The 18,073-nt window shown below is 36.5% G+C and overlaps 1 protein-coding gene across 34 annotated transcripts in view; it reads right to left on the bottom strand.

Annotated features, from left to right (window-relative positions):
- Positions 1 to 18,073, bottom strand: part of rimbp2b (RIMS binding protein 2b) — a 187,755-nt gene that overhangs the window by 3,901 nt on the left and 165,781 nt on the right. For 11 of the 34 annotated variants that reach the window (XR_007187407.1, XM_048209376.1, XM_048209362.1 and 8 more), the window contains 10 exons: positions 16,667 to 17,428; positions 14,327 to 14,441; positions 13,690 to 13,815; positions 9,695 to 9,861; positions 7,673 to 7,841; positions 7,270 to 7,332; positions 5,395 to 5,498; positions 4,164 to 4,196; positions 1,913 to 1,984; positions 1,571 to 1,705 (listed from right to left, as the gene is read on the bottom strand). Coding sequence is in view for 30 of the 34 variants with exons in the window: in XM_048209376.1 (XP_048065333.1) it covers positions 1,571 to 1,705; positions 1,913 to 1,984; positions 4,164 to 4,196; positions 5,395 to 5,498; positions 7,270 to 7,332; positions 7,673 to 7,841; positions 9,695 to 9,861; positions 13,690 to 13,815; positions 14,327 to 14,441; positions 16,667 to 17,428 (1,746 nt within the window). In the remaining 4 variants the exon portion in view is untranslated. Of the gene's footprint in view, positions 1 to 346; positions 1,460 to 1,570; positions 1,706 to 1,912; positions 1,985 to 4,163; positions 4,197 to 5,394; positions 5,499 to 7,269; positions 7,333 to 7,672; positions 7,842 to 9,694; positions 9,862 to 13,689; positions 13,816 to 14,326; positions 14,442 to 16,666; positions 17,429 to 18,073 lie in introns of those variants that run through there. The other 23 variants (XR_007187406.1, XM_048209373.1, XM_048209375.1 and 20 more) reach the window with 16 other exon arrangements.

Genomic DNA, 18,073 nt, shown 5'->3' with positions numbered 1-18,073 from the left:
GTTTGTGTGTTTAACACATTATTTTAGTGTGAAATTACTAGATAAAATTTAATTCATAACAAATATTACAAATATATATTTCCAAGTATTATTAGTTTTCTAAAAAATATATATACTAAACATTTTAAATAATATTTAATTTATTAAATATTTGAATTATATATTTGAAATAATATTAAAATTTTGAAATTACAAAAATTATAAAAATTATATATTAATAAACTGAGTTATACATACAAATAAAATATTAATAAAACATTTAAATATTAATATTTATAATTAGTATGTAAAAATGTAATTTTAAAAATCTACAAGTAAATTCTGTAATTGATTTTTTTTTTCCATCTGAGCAATTAGAGCCAATGCGTAATAATGTAACATTGTAACATTTTTTTTTTTGTGTAAATGCTTGGTGTTAATGTGCCATATGTGTGTGTTTTATGCCAACCAGGTGCAACAGTAATAAGGACCCGTGTCGTATGCATTAGACGAGGACAGCGTTATTCGTTGTATCCTCTGTTGCTCACTTACGTGACAGATACTGAGCCGTTACGGAGTGAAATGAACACTCTTCTTCTGTTTTGCCAAGCAAGTGAGGAAAAAAAAAACAATGCCATGATGTAATGCATCTCAATTGTCTTCACAATGAATATGAGAAAAAAATCACCAAACTTTCAGTACAGAAAAACCTTGATGGGTCCTGATGATTGAACAGAACATCCATCAGCAATTATATTTTCTTTTTTCTCTTTTCTTATCATTTTTTTTTTTTTTTTTTTACAGTCCATTGTACAATATCTACATCTACAGATAAAATCATTCTTGATACCTCTCTCTACTTAGAACATTTGTTTTGTGTCTCTCTGTAAGTTGATAGTCTTATATATCAGCAATATACAAAAACAATTCTTTTGGAAACATATACAAAAGGATTTAAGGTTTGTTTTTTTTGTTTGTTTTTTTAACTGGTCTCAATCCGTTAAAGCACCTAAAAAAGTTTCACGGTGGCATCGAAGCATTCTGAAAGAAAAAGCATGCAGTTCTACAGTTCTACATGGTTTCAGTTCTCTGTACATCAAAACTATCTCCTCTATTATAAATTGATTTCACGTTTAAACACAGTTACATTCATAAAGCATCAATTACAATGCTTCACTTGTGAATTATGTAAAAAATAATAAAGAGTCTTTTAGTGCTTCTTTTTCCATAAATAATAACAATAAACAACTAATAATCTGGCACGTCTCTTTGCGTGAATTCTTTTTTTCAAACAATGCTTTATGAATATGCAATTTCATTAACAGTTCACATTTCTCCTCGAACGCTTCCACAGAGCATCTGACATAAAAATAAAGGTTCCTCAGTCTTGTATTTAACGGTATGTCTCTGTTTAGTAAGCTGTCTTCATTTCTCTTTTGTTTTCTGTTTTCCTTCAATGATCCATCAAAAAAGCAACCGGCTGTCACACAACACAAACACAGACGGAGAAGAGGAAAAAAACAGCGGAGCAGGAAGGAGATTAAAAAAAGAGCGAATGGATGACAGAGGGCTAGTGTGAAACAGGATGTACCCTTTTGCTCTTTGTCCGGGACGGGTGGTCCTGGGGGTGACGGCTCGGGGTGTTGGTGAGGTAAACCTCCACGTCATCAGGCACTTCTTCAAGAAAGTTGGAGGGGACCAGACCCTTGTGTCCATTGAGCTCCCCCTGAATGGAAAACAGAGGACATCACGCACCTATGGCTAAATCCCAGTGTTGCTGCTCTCCTGTGTTCAAGGCTGAAAGTTGGAATAACCTCAAACGTGGACGATCAGCATTAGGCGTTTTTTAAATGTTGGCCACTGAGGAAAACGCATTTGCAGAATAGTGTAGTGTCTGCACCATAAACACAGATGGTGTGAATAAACTACTCACATAATAAAAGCCATCCTCATCGATCTCTCCAAACACTGTGATCACATCACCTGCACAAAACGTCAGTTCAGCCTGAAGAACAGAAAGAGTAAAACATGTTAGATTCATAACTGTCACAGAGCTAATTTAATATGCAAAAATGCAACAGTTACAACCACTATCTATCTATCTATCTATCTATCTATCTATCTATCTATCTATCTATCTATCTATCTATCTATCTATCTATCTATCTATCTATCTATCTATCTATCTATCTATCTATCTGTGTGTCTGTCTGTGTATCTATCTATCTATCTATCTATCTATCTATCTATCTATCTATCTATCTATCTATCTATCTATCTATCTATCTATCTATCTGTGTGTCTGTCTGTGTATCTATCTATCTATCTATCTATCTATCTATCTATCTATCATCTATCATCTATCTATCTATCTATCTATCTGTTTGTCTGTCTGTCTGTGTATCTATCTATCTATCTATCTGTGTGTCTGTCTGTGTATCTATCTATCTGTCTATTTGTCTATCTATCTATCTATCTGTTTGTCTGTCTGTCTGTCTGTCTGTCTGTGTATCTATCTATCTATCTATCTATCTATCTATCTATCTATCTATCTATCTATCTGTCTGTCTGTATGTCTATCCATCTACCTGTCTGTCTGTTTGTGTATCTATCTATCTATCTATCTATCTATCTATCTATCTATCTATCTATCTATCTATCTATCTATCTATCTATCTATCTATCTATCTATCTATCTATCTATCTATCTATCTATCTATCTGTGTGTCTGTCTGTGTATCTATCTATCTGTCTGTCTATCTATCTACCTACCTGTCTGTCCGTCTATCTACCTATCTATCTGTCTATCTGTTTGTCTGTCTGTATGTCTATCTACCTGTCTGTCTGTTTCTATCTATCTATCTATCTATCTATCTATTTGTCTGTCTGTCTGTCTGTCAGTCTATCTATCTATTTATCTGTCCGTCCGTCCGTCTATCTATCTATCTATCTATCTATCTATCTATCTATCTATCTATCTATCTATCTATCTATCTATCTATCTATCTATCTATCTATCTATCTATCTATCTATCTATCTATCTATCTATCTGTCTGTATGTCTGTCTGTGTATCTATCTATCTGTGTATTGGTCTATCTATCTATCTATCTATCTATCTATCTATCTATCTATCTATCTATCTATCTATCTATCTATCTATCTATCTATCTATCTGTTTGTCTGTCTGTCTGTCTATCTATCTATCTGTGTATTTGTCTATCTATCTATCTATCTATCTATCTATCTATCTATCTATCTATCTATCTATCTATCTACCTGTCTGTCTGTCTATCTATCTATCTATCTGCTGTCTGTCTGTCCGACTTTCTATCTATCTGTCTGTCTGTCAGTCTATCTATCTATTTATCTGTCTGTCCGTCTTTCTGTCCATCTATTTATTTATCTGTCTCTCTGTCTGTCTATCTCTGACAGACACAAGGCATAGGCCTAACTCTATACTCCTTAAACCTAAGAAATATCAGATAATAAAAAAGAGACTCTACATTCCCCATTAGAATGAAAAAGAAATCTAATATTTTATAGCAACATTCTTTAGTTCAGGTCCAAAACAACATCCACCAAACTAATGAAATACAAACACAGATCAACCAACACTGGGCAAGGCAGGTCCTCTCTGTCAGACTGGGAGCCGTGTTCACAAAACCACAGTGATTGTGTAACCCTTTACCTCCAGTCCAACAACAGCAAAAACCACACACAGAGATCTCATTTTCACAAATAACCATTCCATATTCCACTAATAGGAACTCACTCACTTACAGCAGAGCAAATTTTACAACAGCCTGCCACAAAGCCTTCATAAATGCATTATAATGATTCATAATATCCAATAAATGCATGCATATACATTGGAATTCATTTAAATGCATATTTTGTTCACTAAAGCATGACACTAATACTACCATTGTGGAATACAAGGCATCCTATTATGCTTATTCCTAAGAGAATCATTCATCAAGCAAATTATGAAGGCTTTAAAACACATTTATTACAGAATGCAAATGTATTGTGCATGCATTATGATGCTTAGGCCCCATAAGTGAGATGTCAACAGACAGTACAGGTGCTGATGCAGTGTAGTGAGCTCCCTCAGCAGGAAACAAGAGTGTCATTTGGCACAAGCCCAGTGAGTATAGACTCACTACTTCCTTCCACACTCACCTCCTCACTCTGCAAGCTGCCCCCATAGTGGGCCTGTGCGCCAGCGGCAATGCAAAGGTGACAGTAAGTGACAATGGGGTGTAAAAGACTTGAAAAGACTACTTATATTAATAATGTAGAATTATTAGTAGATCTAATCTTGTTTGTTCTCTGAGATTTTCTTTAAATTGAACTGGACCAATTTGATGGGTGTTACTACTGAGGACACTTTTCACCCAATTATGTTCATTTAAATGTATTGTTTTTTAACAGTGCTATTTCTTTTTCTGCTTAGATTTTTTTTTTATGATTAAGATCTTTTTTAAAATGAACAAGTAAATATGTAAAAAAAGAAAAAGAAAAAAAAAAAAAGAAAGAAGAAGAAGCACAGCATGATTTATGAATGACAGCAGACCTGGTTGTCAGGATGGCAACATGAATCGCCCAATTTGATGTTATTCTATTTTTATGCCCTCTAATGGATAAATTCAGAAGTGCATATTAGCAACTGGGTGAAGTTTAATTTGTTGATGCTTTCTACTGTCCAAGCCAAAAGAGCTACATTGGCTCAACCAATAGCATGAGTTTGGGTGGGAGTCATGGGACTATTTGTTTTCCAACCAACGGCAGACCAGTGATTTTATTAACTAGAACTATTAAAATGTTTAACTTTTAACTAAACTAAACTTCTAACTAAAATTAGAAATGTTACCTGGCTAAGTTTTATTTAAACTTATTTAAGTATAATTAAGTATAATTTAAGAACTAAAATTGCTAAAACTAAACCTGAAATAAAAAAAAGCTAAATAGAAATATTAAAAGCTAATAAAAATGACAGAAGTGCATAATAAAATGAATACAACTAACAATTACTAAAACTTAAACTAAATGAAAACAGAAAATATAAAAAATAAAAGATAACACTAGCAGACAGGGGCGTTATTTGGGAAACCTGTTAGCACAGAGTCATGGAACGAAATTATAGTGAGTAATGACACATTTTTTTTTTTTTTTTGAATGAACTGTCTTTAAACAGAACTAATACTTTAGAGCTGCCATGTGCCATCCGAATTAATAGTAACATACAAAATACAAAACATATTGTAGCCACAAAAGCAAAGACAATAGGCTGAAAATGAATTTGGTGGCTATTACAGAGGCAGACATCCAGGCAATCCAGCGTAAAATCAAAAGCTTATGGGATGAGACCATAAGTGCAAGAAAGCCCAGACAAAAGGGACTCCATTAGTACCTCCACATCCACATTGGGAGAGCTCTCTCTGGGATCATAGTCATACAGGGCCACCATCCTCCGCGTCGACACCGGGTGCTGCCTTCCACTCCTTTTGTTCCTCTCTGAGAAAAAATTTGCAAGAATAGATGGATAAAACAAATAAATAAGTTCTGGAGAGAAAGAAAAACAACAACAACAACAAAACAAAGTACTATTTGATATTTATTTTCATAATTAAAATTAATCACAAAAATATAGATATAAAAAGGAAATCATGATTTATGACAGCAAGCCTGGTTGTCATGATGACAACAAGAATTCGATGTTATTCATGTTATTTTATGCCCTCTAATGAAGGTTACATATTACCAACTTTCAAAGTGAGGTGTCATTTTTTTTTCAATGTTAAAGGTAGGGTCGGCAATTTCAGAGAGGCTAGCAATAGCTAGCTAGCTTTAAAAGCATAAGGTCCCACCCTCCCATCAGAGAGCTCTCTAAAGCCACGCCTCCTCCAAAACACATGAATGCGCAAATCCAGAGCAGAGTCTGCAAAGCGTCACGAGAGACGGCGTTAAATTGCCTCGTGTCTCAAAGCACATAACATTACAATAATAATGAATGTAAACAACTTAGCGCTCTGACTTGTACCACCTGACTGCTGCAGATCGATTTCGGCATTGATAGTGTTGCTATAGAAATGTATAATTCAGAGTCCGAGGACGTGAACAAGGTCGTTGTTTTGGTTCAAGAGGAAATGTAAAAGGTGGCTGCTGTTTGTGGCGCTCGCGACTGACGTCTGTCTACAGCTCTGCATAGCCTTATGAAACGTGCAGATGACATGTGATGTCTGCGTGGAGGTATGCAAACACATATGTTCACAGGCAGATAGGACGTCCTATTATTGCATTTGGACTGAATGTAATGATTGGACAAACATTTTTTTGGTCCTGAGACTTCCACAGAAGATATATATTTTTAGACCACTTCTATTATTTATCGCTATCAGGATGTGAAGAGAGTTTCAACCTGTATAACAAAAAGTGTCTACCCTAGCTTTAAAATATTTCTAAAGATTGCATGAGTTTTGATAATTGGACTGCTTTTTAAGGACAATAAAATGATTTTGCAAACTCTGCAAAATAACGCATTCAGCACTTTTTCATAAATGGCTCAAAATAAATACTCAAGTCATGATTTGAAAAAAATAGAAAGCACATTTAGTAGTAAATTCAGAGTTGCATATTACCAACTTTCAAGGTGAAGTGTCATTTATTTTATTTTAAAAAGATTACAGAATCAAAAAAGTCATTGGATTTAACCATTTTTATAATTGGACTGCTTTTTTAGGACAATAAAATGATTTTACAAATTCTACAAAATGACACATGCAGCACTTTTTCTTGAATGGCTCAAAATAAATACTCAAGTCATGGTATGAAAAAACAGAAGGCACATTTAGTAGTAAGTAGACAAGTTTCCCAGTGTCCACTATTCTGAGCTGTGGGGTCCAAATGTCTTAGACTATATATTGCACATTTCACTTTAAAATGGAAATAAAGTTTTTGTACTAGGTCACCAATCAAAGTAAATTAGTGACATTGATCATGTGAACTCCTTTTTTGTGTAAATTATCCTGTTTTCATTAAAGCACAGGATACCCTAAAATACAAAATTCAGACATTTTCAATAGTAGCTTCAGACCTTTGGAGCCCACTATTCAATCTGCATTATTCCCTGTATGAGGTGTCAGTAGGAACAGAAGAATAAGTCATGCTCACATTTAAGTGTCATTCAAGTGATGAAGGAGGTGAGCTGTGAAAAGGCACTTAAGTGAAAAAGAAAAGAAGATGATCTGAATGAGAAAACTGATGAAGAAAAGATGGGGGCACAAACCTCTCTTGGATTTCCGAGACCTGCGATTAATTGAACGGCCATCTTTGAACCTATTACAGTTCACTTGAGAAAAAAAAGAGGAAAGAAAGAAAGAAATGGAAGAGAGAGAGGAAAGGATGAAGGCAAGGAAGGCACAGGATTTAAAGGAATACTCTGCCTTTGGCATTCTGCTACATGACTTCTTTTGTTTTCCGCAGATGAAAGAAAGTCATATGGGTTTAAAACGACATGAGTGATGACAGAATTTCTATTTTTTTGGTGAACTATCCATTTAAGGGTTCTAAAAGGAAAACTATGGAACAGGTAGAGGATTGGCAGACTAGCACCATGTTAATCTAAACAGAGGAAAGAAAGAGAGAGGGCAGAAAATGAGGGTCAGCACAAACTACCTGTTAGCTCATACCTATTTTCTCAATGGGCGTGTTGAGAGGAAGAAACCCCTGTTTGAGCAGCTGGTCCATCATTTCATCATCATCCGTCTGGATCTCGGAGACCATGTTACAGGGGATGAGCCCCCTGCGGCCACAGACCTCTGCTCTATAGAATCCATCTGTGTCCTTCTCTCCAAACACCTGGACAACACAGCAGGGCCATAATTAAACTCATTTCATTGCATTTTTAATTACACTCTCTCTAATGTCCTCTACTCGATTTGGTACGGTAGCACACTTCTAATGTTTTCTATCTTGGATTATTCACTTATCCTTATATTGTTTTAATTTGCATAAAAGTGTCTGCTAATTAAATAAATGTAAATGGCCACTGATTTCAGAAGATAAAAATAAGTACATTGGAATAGCAAGACAGCAATGAACTTTCACTAGAATGTAATAGAACAGAACTTACAACTAGCAACGCACAGTATTATTTATACAAAATAAAGCTATATACATAGCTATATATATATACTATATGTATAGATATAACATAATTATACTGATTAATTATCTACTGTATAACTATAAATTATATACTCATCATATATTAATGAGCTTTTATTGAAAAAAAATTACTATTATAATTTATAATATAATAATCAGTATTTTTAATATTGGCAGTTATGTTGGTACATAAATACATATAATTTTCAATTATGGGTATCAGTCAAAATTCCTGTATTAGTCCATACCTAAATAGAATTAGAATATAATAGATTTTGAATATAAATAAGCTATGCACAATTTTTAAATATTAAATAAATACAAAACAAATGATTAAGCCATATAAATATGTATAGATATAAATAAAGAATATTTAATATATGCTCATTATATATTGCTACATATTTACAATATATATTAATAATTTAATAATCAGTATTTTTAATACTGGCAATTATATTGACAAAAACAAATATCTTTATCAATTATAGGTATCAGTCAAAAAGAATAGAAAATAGAAAATAATTTATTTTATATAGTTATAATAATTATTATTATATAATTAATACTTCTACTAATATATAATAAACTAAAAATATATAAATATATAATATAACAACACACTAAGTGTCAATAGCAGCATTTTCTTACCGATATGCTATTTACAATAAGTGAAAATAGCAATAGATTCCAATAAAAGCAGCAGTTCTCTGCAATAAGTGTAAATTGTAATTAAAAGCTATTTTACTTTATACTGGCAGATACTATTTGCACCTCAGTATTTTTGTACATTAACAGGATGTGATAATATCATAGAGTGTAAATTATTATATTTATTAAAATGATTAAATGGATGCTGACTTATTGGGAAAATAAAATACCACCCTACACCTTCCCCTAACCCTACCCAATAATTACTTTTATTAAACACTCGTTAGGCAGTTTATTTCCACTTTTAGAACATTATTTTTATTAAAAAGAAATGCCTTGCTGGTGTAAAATGTGATGGGAAAATGGAAAAGAGTGAGCTCGGCAAAAGGCAGATTCGAACCCGTGACCCGTGTGGACTATGAGCCATATTCACTACTGCTGCGCCACTGAAGACGTTGAATTCTGTGCGTCTTTTTCTAAAATTGAGTGTCCCAACCAGACATTGGTGGGCGGAGCTAGTGTAAATAGCGTTTGCCAACAAGGGACACTATTTGCACTTAGTGTAATAATAAAGCCATATAAATATATATATATATATTTTTAATAAATATTTAAACTCAAAAATGTATATTTAGAAGTTAATATTATATTATATAATTTAATAATCAGTACTTTTAATATTTGCAATTATAGATTAGCATATAAATATAATTATAAATTAGTGGTATCAGTCAGCATTTCTGTAAAGATGCATCCCTGAAAAGAAAAGAAAAGAAAAGAAAAGAAAAGAAAAGAAAAGAAAAGAAAAGAAAAGAGCAAAGAAAAGAAAAACAAAAGAAAAAACAAGCTGTGGAATTAAATGGCGGTTGAGAATCAGTGAGTTCAGATCAAACCTTTATGATCTGGCCCTCCTTGAAGGGAAGTTCCTCTACAGCAGCATCAGGGTTGGGAGACATAGACATTGGGTCATAGTCAAACATGGCCACAAAGATTCGGGAGTCCTCTGGCTCCGACTCCTCATAGTAGTCTGGAGACCGCCGTTCTCGTCCTCCATAACCATCTGAAACACAGAAGAGGGCAAGCTTCTGCTACACACAGAAACCAAAGTACAGCTAAAACCCAAAAAGACCTTTAACACGTTTAGCCTAATCCATTTCTTCAGAGGCATGTTCAGAAAATTGTATCAAGTATGCTGCTACATGACTGCATGATATATGATTTCTTTTTAAAGGGAAGCAAAAAACACATATTAACATAATAAACTCATAAAAATGCTAATCACACCTGATACAAACGCATGTTCCCTATACAGTAAAATCATCTGCCGCACAGCACACAAGTGGGGTAATATACGAGCATACTGAAAACAGTAGTAAGAAATGGGCATGCATGTTAAAAGAACAAGGGAAGGATCAAAACATTGCTGTTTTACTGTAAAAACATACAGAACTTTCCTGGACAGACATGCAGCAACTCACTCGTAATACTTCACTGGAATGATCCACTACCAATCAAAATAATTCAAAAGCAGGTATCGCAAAACACTTTTCTGTTATCTTCCACAAATGGCTGTTAAGATAGTAGTAAATAGTAGACCATGCCAGTTTAATCAGAAGTGTATATGTAGCTGATAGCAGTGAATCATGCACCCAGTTACTGATAAGAATATGCAGAACATTCACAAGCAGCGTTTAAAACCACAGTTATCATAGACCTCTATGAAAAATGTCTGCTCTTAGTCTTTGCAGTCACACAACATCCAACAGTAGAAAGACATCCATGCAAATGAAACAATCGAGGATCTCAAAGGAAGCTCAGTAAAAGATGAACGATGAGGAAAAAGAGGAGGAGAAGAGGGGTTCACGAACACTGTCTGGTGTTTTAGACCACACAATAAGCACAAAGAAAGGAACAATCACCCTTAAACAGACCAAAACCCTAACCTAATCCTAATTATATTTAACTGAAATAAAGACAAATTAACACGGGAGAAAAATAAAGCTAGAAGTTGCCTCTTGAATAAAACCTAAATAAACATATAAAGATAAATGAATGTAAAGATAGCTCAATAAATATGCTCATTCATACTGTCTTTCAAATGTTAATGAGAGGCTCCCACATGTCTATTCTTCTATGGTAAAGGCAGCTTCTGTTCTTTTTAAGATTAGCAATACAAGTAAAGCTCTAGCGACTGCATTTAAGATTTATAAGTTATTATATGTTTATCTATAAGGCAGGGCATTCCAGGTTAAAGGAAATGTGAAGTCTGTATTTTTGTCTAAATACTGTAAATGTGTTGTTTGAGCTGTACAACAGTCCCAATTTTCTTTTAGTGCTGAGACTACTGCTGAAGAATGAACTTCTTATAAACAGTACTTTATGGATAGCTACCTGTTTATGTCCCTTTCTGGTATTCTTTTGTAAATTCTGTGATAAAAGTTGAATGTTTATGGGCTTAGCATGGACAGGAGAGGAGCTGAAAGACTGGATATGACTTTACAGACAAGGTTAGTAGGGTGATACCATCACACTACTCTCATGTTAACGTGTAATTCTTGTGACTTTACTTCTGAGAATTGTAGTTATTTATTTATATTTACATAATTAGTTATTTACCATTTATTCTAGTGGAATTTATTTGGGTCAAAATGTTTGTCTGTGGTAAACATCATGTGACAGAAGCAGTCAATAGAGTTTAACTTGTATTAAGTTAAGAAACAATTCTTTAAAGACCCCATGAAATCACTCAAAAAATGTGTGGTGGAGAATCAGCTTACTCAATTTTCTCAGAGGCTTATATATATATATTCACAATGAAAAGTATCAGTTTAATTTACTTCTCGTGAGAGAGTCGGCACAATTAACTTCTCTGCTGAATATTAAGCAATTGTTTTGAAAAATATCATGAATTTAAAAAAACAGGAAAAAAACTATTGCTGCCACAAAATTTTGAGAAGGCAGCTGAAAGAAAATATCGGACTATTTTAATGTATATCAAAGACTATAGAATAACACAAGACATGTCACTCGTATTGTTTTGAATGGGAGAAAGTGTAACGCGCAATATGGCGGAATAAGTCCCGCCTTCTAAATAAGAGCCAATCGCCGACTGGTAAAGTCATCGCGTCACTTCAGCGGCTGTTAGAATCACCGGTTTCTATAGAAACAGTCAGACGCGCGCCTCCGAAGAGACACGCATTTAGGTCTGCGCATGCGCATTAGCTTGATCAAGCCTGAAAAATCGCTTTTTTTTGTCATGATTCGAGCGTTTAGAAACTAAATTTATGAGCCGGTTGTGGTTAGATTTCATTAGTGATTTCAAATATGAAATTTAATCGTAAGGTTGGCGAACAGTTTTGGAGAATTTGATGTTTCCCCATTCAAAGAGATTGCATGATGCCCAGGATCCCCGAGAGGCGTTTTTCAAAGATGGCCGCCGAGTGAAATGACTTGTCTTAAAGAGACTTTGTGTATATTAACAATTTATACAGGTTCACAAAAAGCTTAAAAGAAAACAAGTTTAGCAAAAGCTTTATATTTGAATGTTTGTATTTATATGTATATTTTTATATTTAATTGAAATATATTTAATTTAAACAAAAATTTGAATATTAATTGTCAAAATATAATTGCTTATGTGTAATGCATTAATGGGATAATATATATAATTCATATAAAATATACTAACTAATCAGCAGCAAAATCTGGGCAATTTTGTCTTTAAAATTCTTTCAGTGTGAACTGCATTAATTTGGAGCAAGAGGTCAATATCCGACTTAAAGTAAAAAAGTCAATATCCAAATTTTTGCATTAGATGAACTTTATTGCATGCAGTTTTGCTTTGCGATCTCTTAGCCAGATTAAAATCTGTTTAGGAGCAGTTTAACCATGTAGAGTAAGGGTGCGTTCACACTTGTAGTTCGGTTTGTTTGGTTTGTTTGGTCCGGACCAAAAAAAAAACAAAAAACATTTTGTCCTGGTCCAATTAGCGTTCAGATTGCCAATTTCATCACCAAACCAAAAGATACTAAACCTAAAGGTACAGGGACACGTTCACAACCTGACTGGTCGGATTTTATGACATATTGCCTATTTTGAGATGCAACTTACCGAACATCCAAAACAATGCTGTGTGCTGAGATAAATGCGCTTGTTGTGTGTACGTAGCCTGCACGTGATGGTATTTTGGCCAGCTGGGAACTCGTAAAGAGCTTATAAAATGTGTAAAGAAGTCAAAACAGCGGCGGGAATCCATCCGTCACACACAAATGATTGGCTTTGTGGAGTCTGATGCCTGTGATGGGCAAACTCGCGACTATGACGAGAAAAAAACTATATGCGTGAGGATTATGTCCTTTTTAGGGTCTCAACTTCCTGTTTTTGGTTCGTTTACATGTCTTTGGTCCGTGTTGCGTTCATATATCATTCGAACCACACCAGAGTTCCTTTGGAAGTGGACCAAGACCCATCTTTTCAGCGGTCTCGGTCCGCTTGTTTGGTGCGCACTAGGGTTCGGATGGCAGCGTTCACACATGTTCAAATGAACCGCACTAACAGAGCAATCGCACCAGGGTTCGTTTTAATCGAACCAAACACGACAACATACCCTAAATTACCTTGACCAGGAACACCATCTTCTTGAACTCAAAAAATCTGAGTTTGCTCAAACTAAACTCAAACTTACCTGGGAAGCCACTAAAACATCTTTACATGTTTACAAATAGGCCACTCAGAGCTAACAGACATACACTAAAAGCCACACAACTCTAACCTTGATTTCATGGGGTCTTTAAACAAGATACTCTTGTAATAATGTGATATATCAGTTCAAATTGTTCTGGTAATTTTTGTTAGATTTTCTTTTTCATGGAGGAGCCACGCCACATACCATATCGGTGTTCAGTTCGCTGTGGGGGCCATTTCCTGCGGTGGGCTACATTGGTATAGTAAACATCGTCCTTGATAGGTGAGAGGTTCCCCTCACTCCCCTCACTGTTATTCTCCACGGTGATCTCTAAGGAAACACCAATCAGAGCATTACAGCCACACCCCCTCTACTCAGCCTGTGAGTTGTGGATTATGATGTTTTCAAGGCTCTCTAGATCTGTTTTAGGATCAGAAATGCCATTCAAATGCATTAGAGTCAAAATGACGTACTGATTTTAAAACAGTATTGAAAGCAAGCTGACTTGAGTTGCTCCAGAGTAAAACAGCAATGTTCATGATGATGATGCTTTCCTAGGTGATAGTGTGTGTGCCCTGTTAGGAGTACCATCTGTATACTAGAATAAAGCAGTCAAATAACTCTCCCTCCTTTTATTATTTGTGTATCTGAAACGAGATGAATGGCAGAGGCAAGCCAAAAGTGACAGGGTACATCAAGGGACTCCCAGGGCCTACAGGCCTATACAACTGTCATCATGACATGTACTGTAAGGAAAACAGAGGAACACACAATAGGAATCTCTATGAAAGATACTAAAATAAGGGAGGGAGGGAGAGTCCAAACATGTAACCTCACTAACCAATGGAAGGGACTGTCATTGGCCTTCTCTGAGCAGGTGGACAGCCATGACTCATCCTACGGCCGGAATGGTCCAGTCGATCCGAGCGTCCCGTTGAGGGAGAGCTCCCTAAAATCTTCAAAAGGAAACATTAAAATGTTATTCAAAACTTGTGGTGCCTTAAAAATTGATATCCTATTAAAAAAAGATTCCCATCAACCCCAAAATGGAAAAAAAAAGATTTCTTTACAGAACGAGATTCTAGTCCCAAGTGAAATCAAAACAAGGAGGATGAACCCGCCAAAACATTTAACATAAACAATTGAAACAAACTCTGACAACAACATGAGCAGGGTTTTTGGCAGAAATCAGATGCTTAGCTAAAGACCATTTTGGTTTTTGTTCTGCTCCTCTTTAGTTCTTATGGGAGAGTTTTTAATGTAGTTTGTGTGATATGAGCTTTCTGATTCATTTAATTCTACACTGTGGTCTGTCTACACTCTTAATGTTTTAAGTATATAAAAGTGTAAATAAAACTATTCATAGGTGCTGCAAATCTGTATATGGATAGTAGTCAGGACCTTAACCACCACAGACATCCAGGGAGACGTTCCCCCCAAATATTCAGAATAATGGTCAATTTTTCAATCATGGGTTCTTGAATTTTTTATTTGGTCCCCCCTCAATATTTAGTAATATTAGGCCAGTAGTGCAAAAACCTTGATGTATGAGAAGGTATTTGTAGCAAACAACCAGGGGAAGTAAAACACACCAAAAAAAGATGTATCTGTGCTGCTTAATTCAGAGAAGTGCGGATGAGATATCTGTTCAAGCCAATGCACAGTGCAGAACAACTAACTGGACTGCGACACGACTAACTCGACTGAAGTTAGCGTGGTGCAAACCAGTTTTAACTGTGCAGCACAATTCTGACTGGTTAGCTCTTCATGGTTGAAACTGTGCAGACAAACAGTTATGACCATTCCAATAAGTGCACCACACTGTTTATTGGCTTGCACAAATAACTTGTCCACACCGCGGTATTGAATGTGCAGATTTATCCTTATTTTAGTGTGTTCAGCTTCCTATAAACAATTCTAAACCAGTGTTTCTCAACTCTGTTCTTAGAAGCACCCCAACACAACACATGTTTCAACTGTTCCTAATCAAACTCATTATTAGAGACTCCAAGACCTAAAATGAATGGGTCAGATAAGGCCTGGGACACACTAGACGATTTTAAAATCTTAACCGATTTTAAAAGTGTGGGAGACCACAGACATAATGACAGTTTCAATTTTTAGCATTATTATCCTCTGAACGCACACACTATACGCGAGACCACACACTTTTGTGGGAATGATTTCACGCGGAGACTCGCGAGATCAAACGTGACTTAAGAAGAAAAACAAATGGAGGACAATCGACCTTGTCAGCTGGTTCTCCTGGAGAGAGTTCCGTTTTACAGTGAAAAAAAGTAGAAAAAAAAGAATATGGGTTATCTTTTTCCTCCACTTTCGTGGAATGTTTGTGGCTACCAAGTTTCAGTTAAAGAAGCACAAAACATCCGGTAAGTGATGCTTGCTTGCTCTCATTGGCTATTGCGGGTATACCATCAGAGGGAGCCTGATCAAAAGTCGAACACAATTGATATTTATGATTTGGGATGGTAGAGGCTCTGACGCGATCAGGAGCAGCAAAATAATCGTAATGACACCATAGGACTTTTTGGACAAAAGGTCAGTTGTGACAGCCTCAAATTGGGCCTCACCCCCCAGATCATTGGGGGATGCAAATCAGGCTCAAAATTGGGCTTAAGATATTCAAGTGTGTGGCCAGCCTAAGGGAGACATCCAAAATGCGTACTGACAGGGTACCTCCAGGAACAGGGTTGGGAAACACTGCTTTAAACTGCTTTAAAGTTGGACTCTAGATTACAAGTTGGAGGACTGTGACTCTTCTTACAACAGAAACAAGAAACACTCAGAAATGGCCTTTAGGTAATCAAAACAAACCTACACATCCAAAAAATTTCACTCGACACTCTAGGAATCAAACAAAGTCACATGAGATCTAAAACAAATCAAGAAAGTCAAGAAAGATCTTACAAGCAAAAATCCCCCCAAAACAATTGCAATATCAAAAGGTGAAATCAAACAATAACATAAAGTTAAGCAACGTCTAGCGAAATAGACCAAACAAAAAAGTAAAACAAGAAGAACCAAACCAAATGAACCAATGACAGACTGGGTGGAACACCATGAACAGAAGAATGGTTTTATTGCTTATCTATGGGAACACAAAGCAGTTGGTAGATGAGAAGAAGGCGGAAGGGTGAGAGGAGGGGTAGGAGACACACACCAGGGGTTCATCCATTGCCCTGTTGAGTCTGGCCACAGAGTAGGCCCTAATGTCCCTGTGATAGGTCCTGCCAACCTCGCTCAGCCTGCCCTCGCTCCGGAATCTGCGTTGGGGATGGTGATGGTGCGGATGATAGTGGTAATGGTGGTACGACTCCCGCATGCTCCTTGTCTCTGGAATGGCGTCCAGGAAGTCCTCCTCCACACTGCACTGGCGGGTCAGTGTCCTTTTCCTGCCGGCAGCCAGAGCACGGCGCTCCACTGGCCCTTCGCTGTGAATCACCCGCATGTTGGGTCCAGAACCCACTCGCAGTGGGCTGCCCCCTGTGTATGAGTGGTAGCCTCCGCGGTAACCGAGCGAACCCTCCTCCTCGCTCCCGCAGTCTAGTCCACTGTCCGGACTCTTAGTGGTCTGCCTGCTACTGCTGCTGCTCCAGCACTGTGGCCGCTCCTCTATAGAGGTGTAACGTGGAGAGGAGCGCTGTCTCTGCAGCCTGCGGATGCACTTACTTGGGGAGAGGTGGTTCGGCTGCCGCGAGTCCTGGTGGTACGGCCTTGGGCTCCTGCATGGAGTGCCTGGACGAGCCTCCTCAAAACGCAGCCGCTGACCCATGACCTCCACCCCAGTGTCCGGATCCTCCTCGGCAACCTCCGGGATGCTGTGGAGCCGCTTGTGGGAGCGCAAGGAGCGCTGTCGTACCACCTCCCGCTGCAAGTCCCAACTGTCTCGCTCCACCGCTAGGTCCTGACGCCTGTAATACGCCTTTTAGAGGCCGGAGAGGGTGATGGACGAGGAAGGAGCCAAAGTTTCAGTTAGATTTGGATGTTTTTCAATTAGTTAAAATCGGGATCGTTTTGGCGGGTTTTGTTTGATGGTGTTAGAACAGGCAGAGAAGATAAAACAGTGTGCAAATAGAGAACAAAATGGGAAAAGAAAGACAAAATAAAGACAGAATTAGTTATCGGAGATCATGGTCGAATGTAGGGCATGCAGTCTCATTCCATGACGGACATGGCATGCGACGGAAGGGAATCTGTAGAAGGAAAATGTCAGGAAATGCAAACCATACAGAAAATGAGAACCGGAGAGTATCACATATGCAGGGTTCATTGAGACAATCCACTAACAAGGCACAGTCCAACAACAACAACAACAACAAAATCTACAGATGAGAATTCAGAACACATAACATTAGAAATTAATAACAGGCAATCAAAGGATCAAGACTAACAAATCTATGGACTATACATGAATAAAAATAAACCAAAAACAACCAAAAACAAAATGGAGATTCGTCTGCCAAGCAAAAAGTGAATCGTGTTCAAAAGTAGACCAGTAACCTGGAACGGAAATTTAAAAAAATATATTATTAAAAATACAAATCTTTTCTAATGATTTAAAATTGTG

Source organism: Megalobrama amblycephala, linkage group LG12 (genome assembly GCF_018812025.1).
Source record: "Megalobrama amblycephala isolate DHTTF-2021 linkage group LG12, ASM1881202v1, whole genome shotgun sequence".
Classification (NCBI taxonomy): Eukaryota; Metazoa; Chordata; class Actinopteri; order Cypriniformes; family Xenocyprididae; genus Megalobrama; species Megalobrama amblycephala.
Note: the sequence above shows the minus strand (reverse complement) of the source record. Positions and strands in the feature narration are given on the sequence as shown.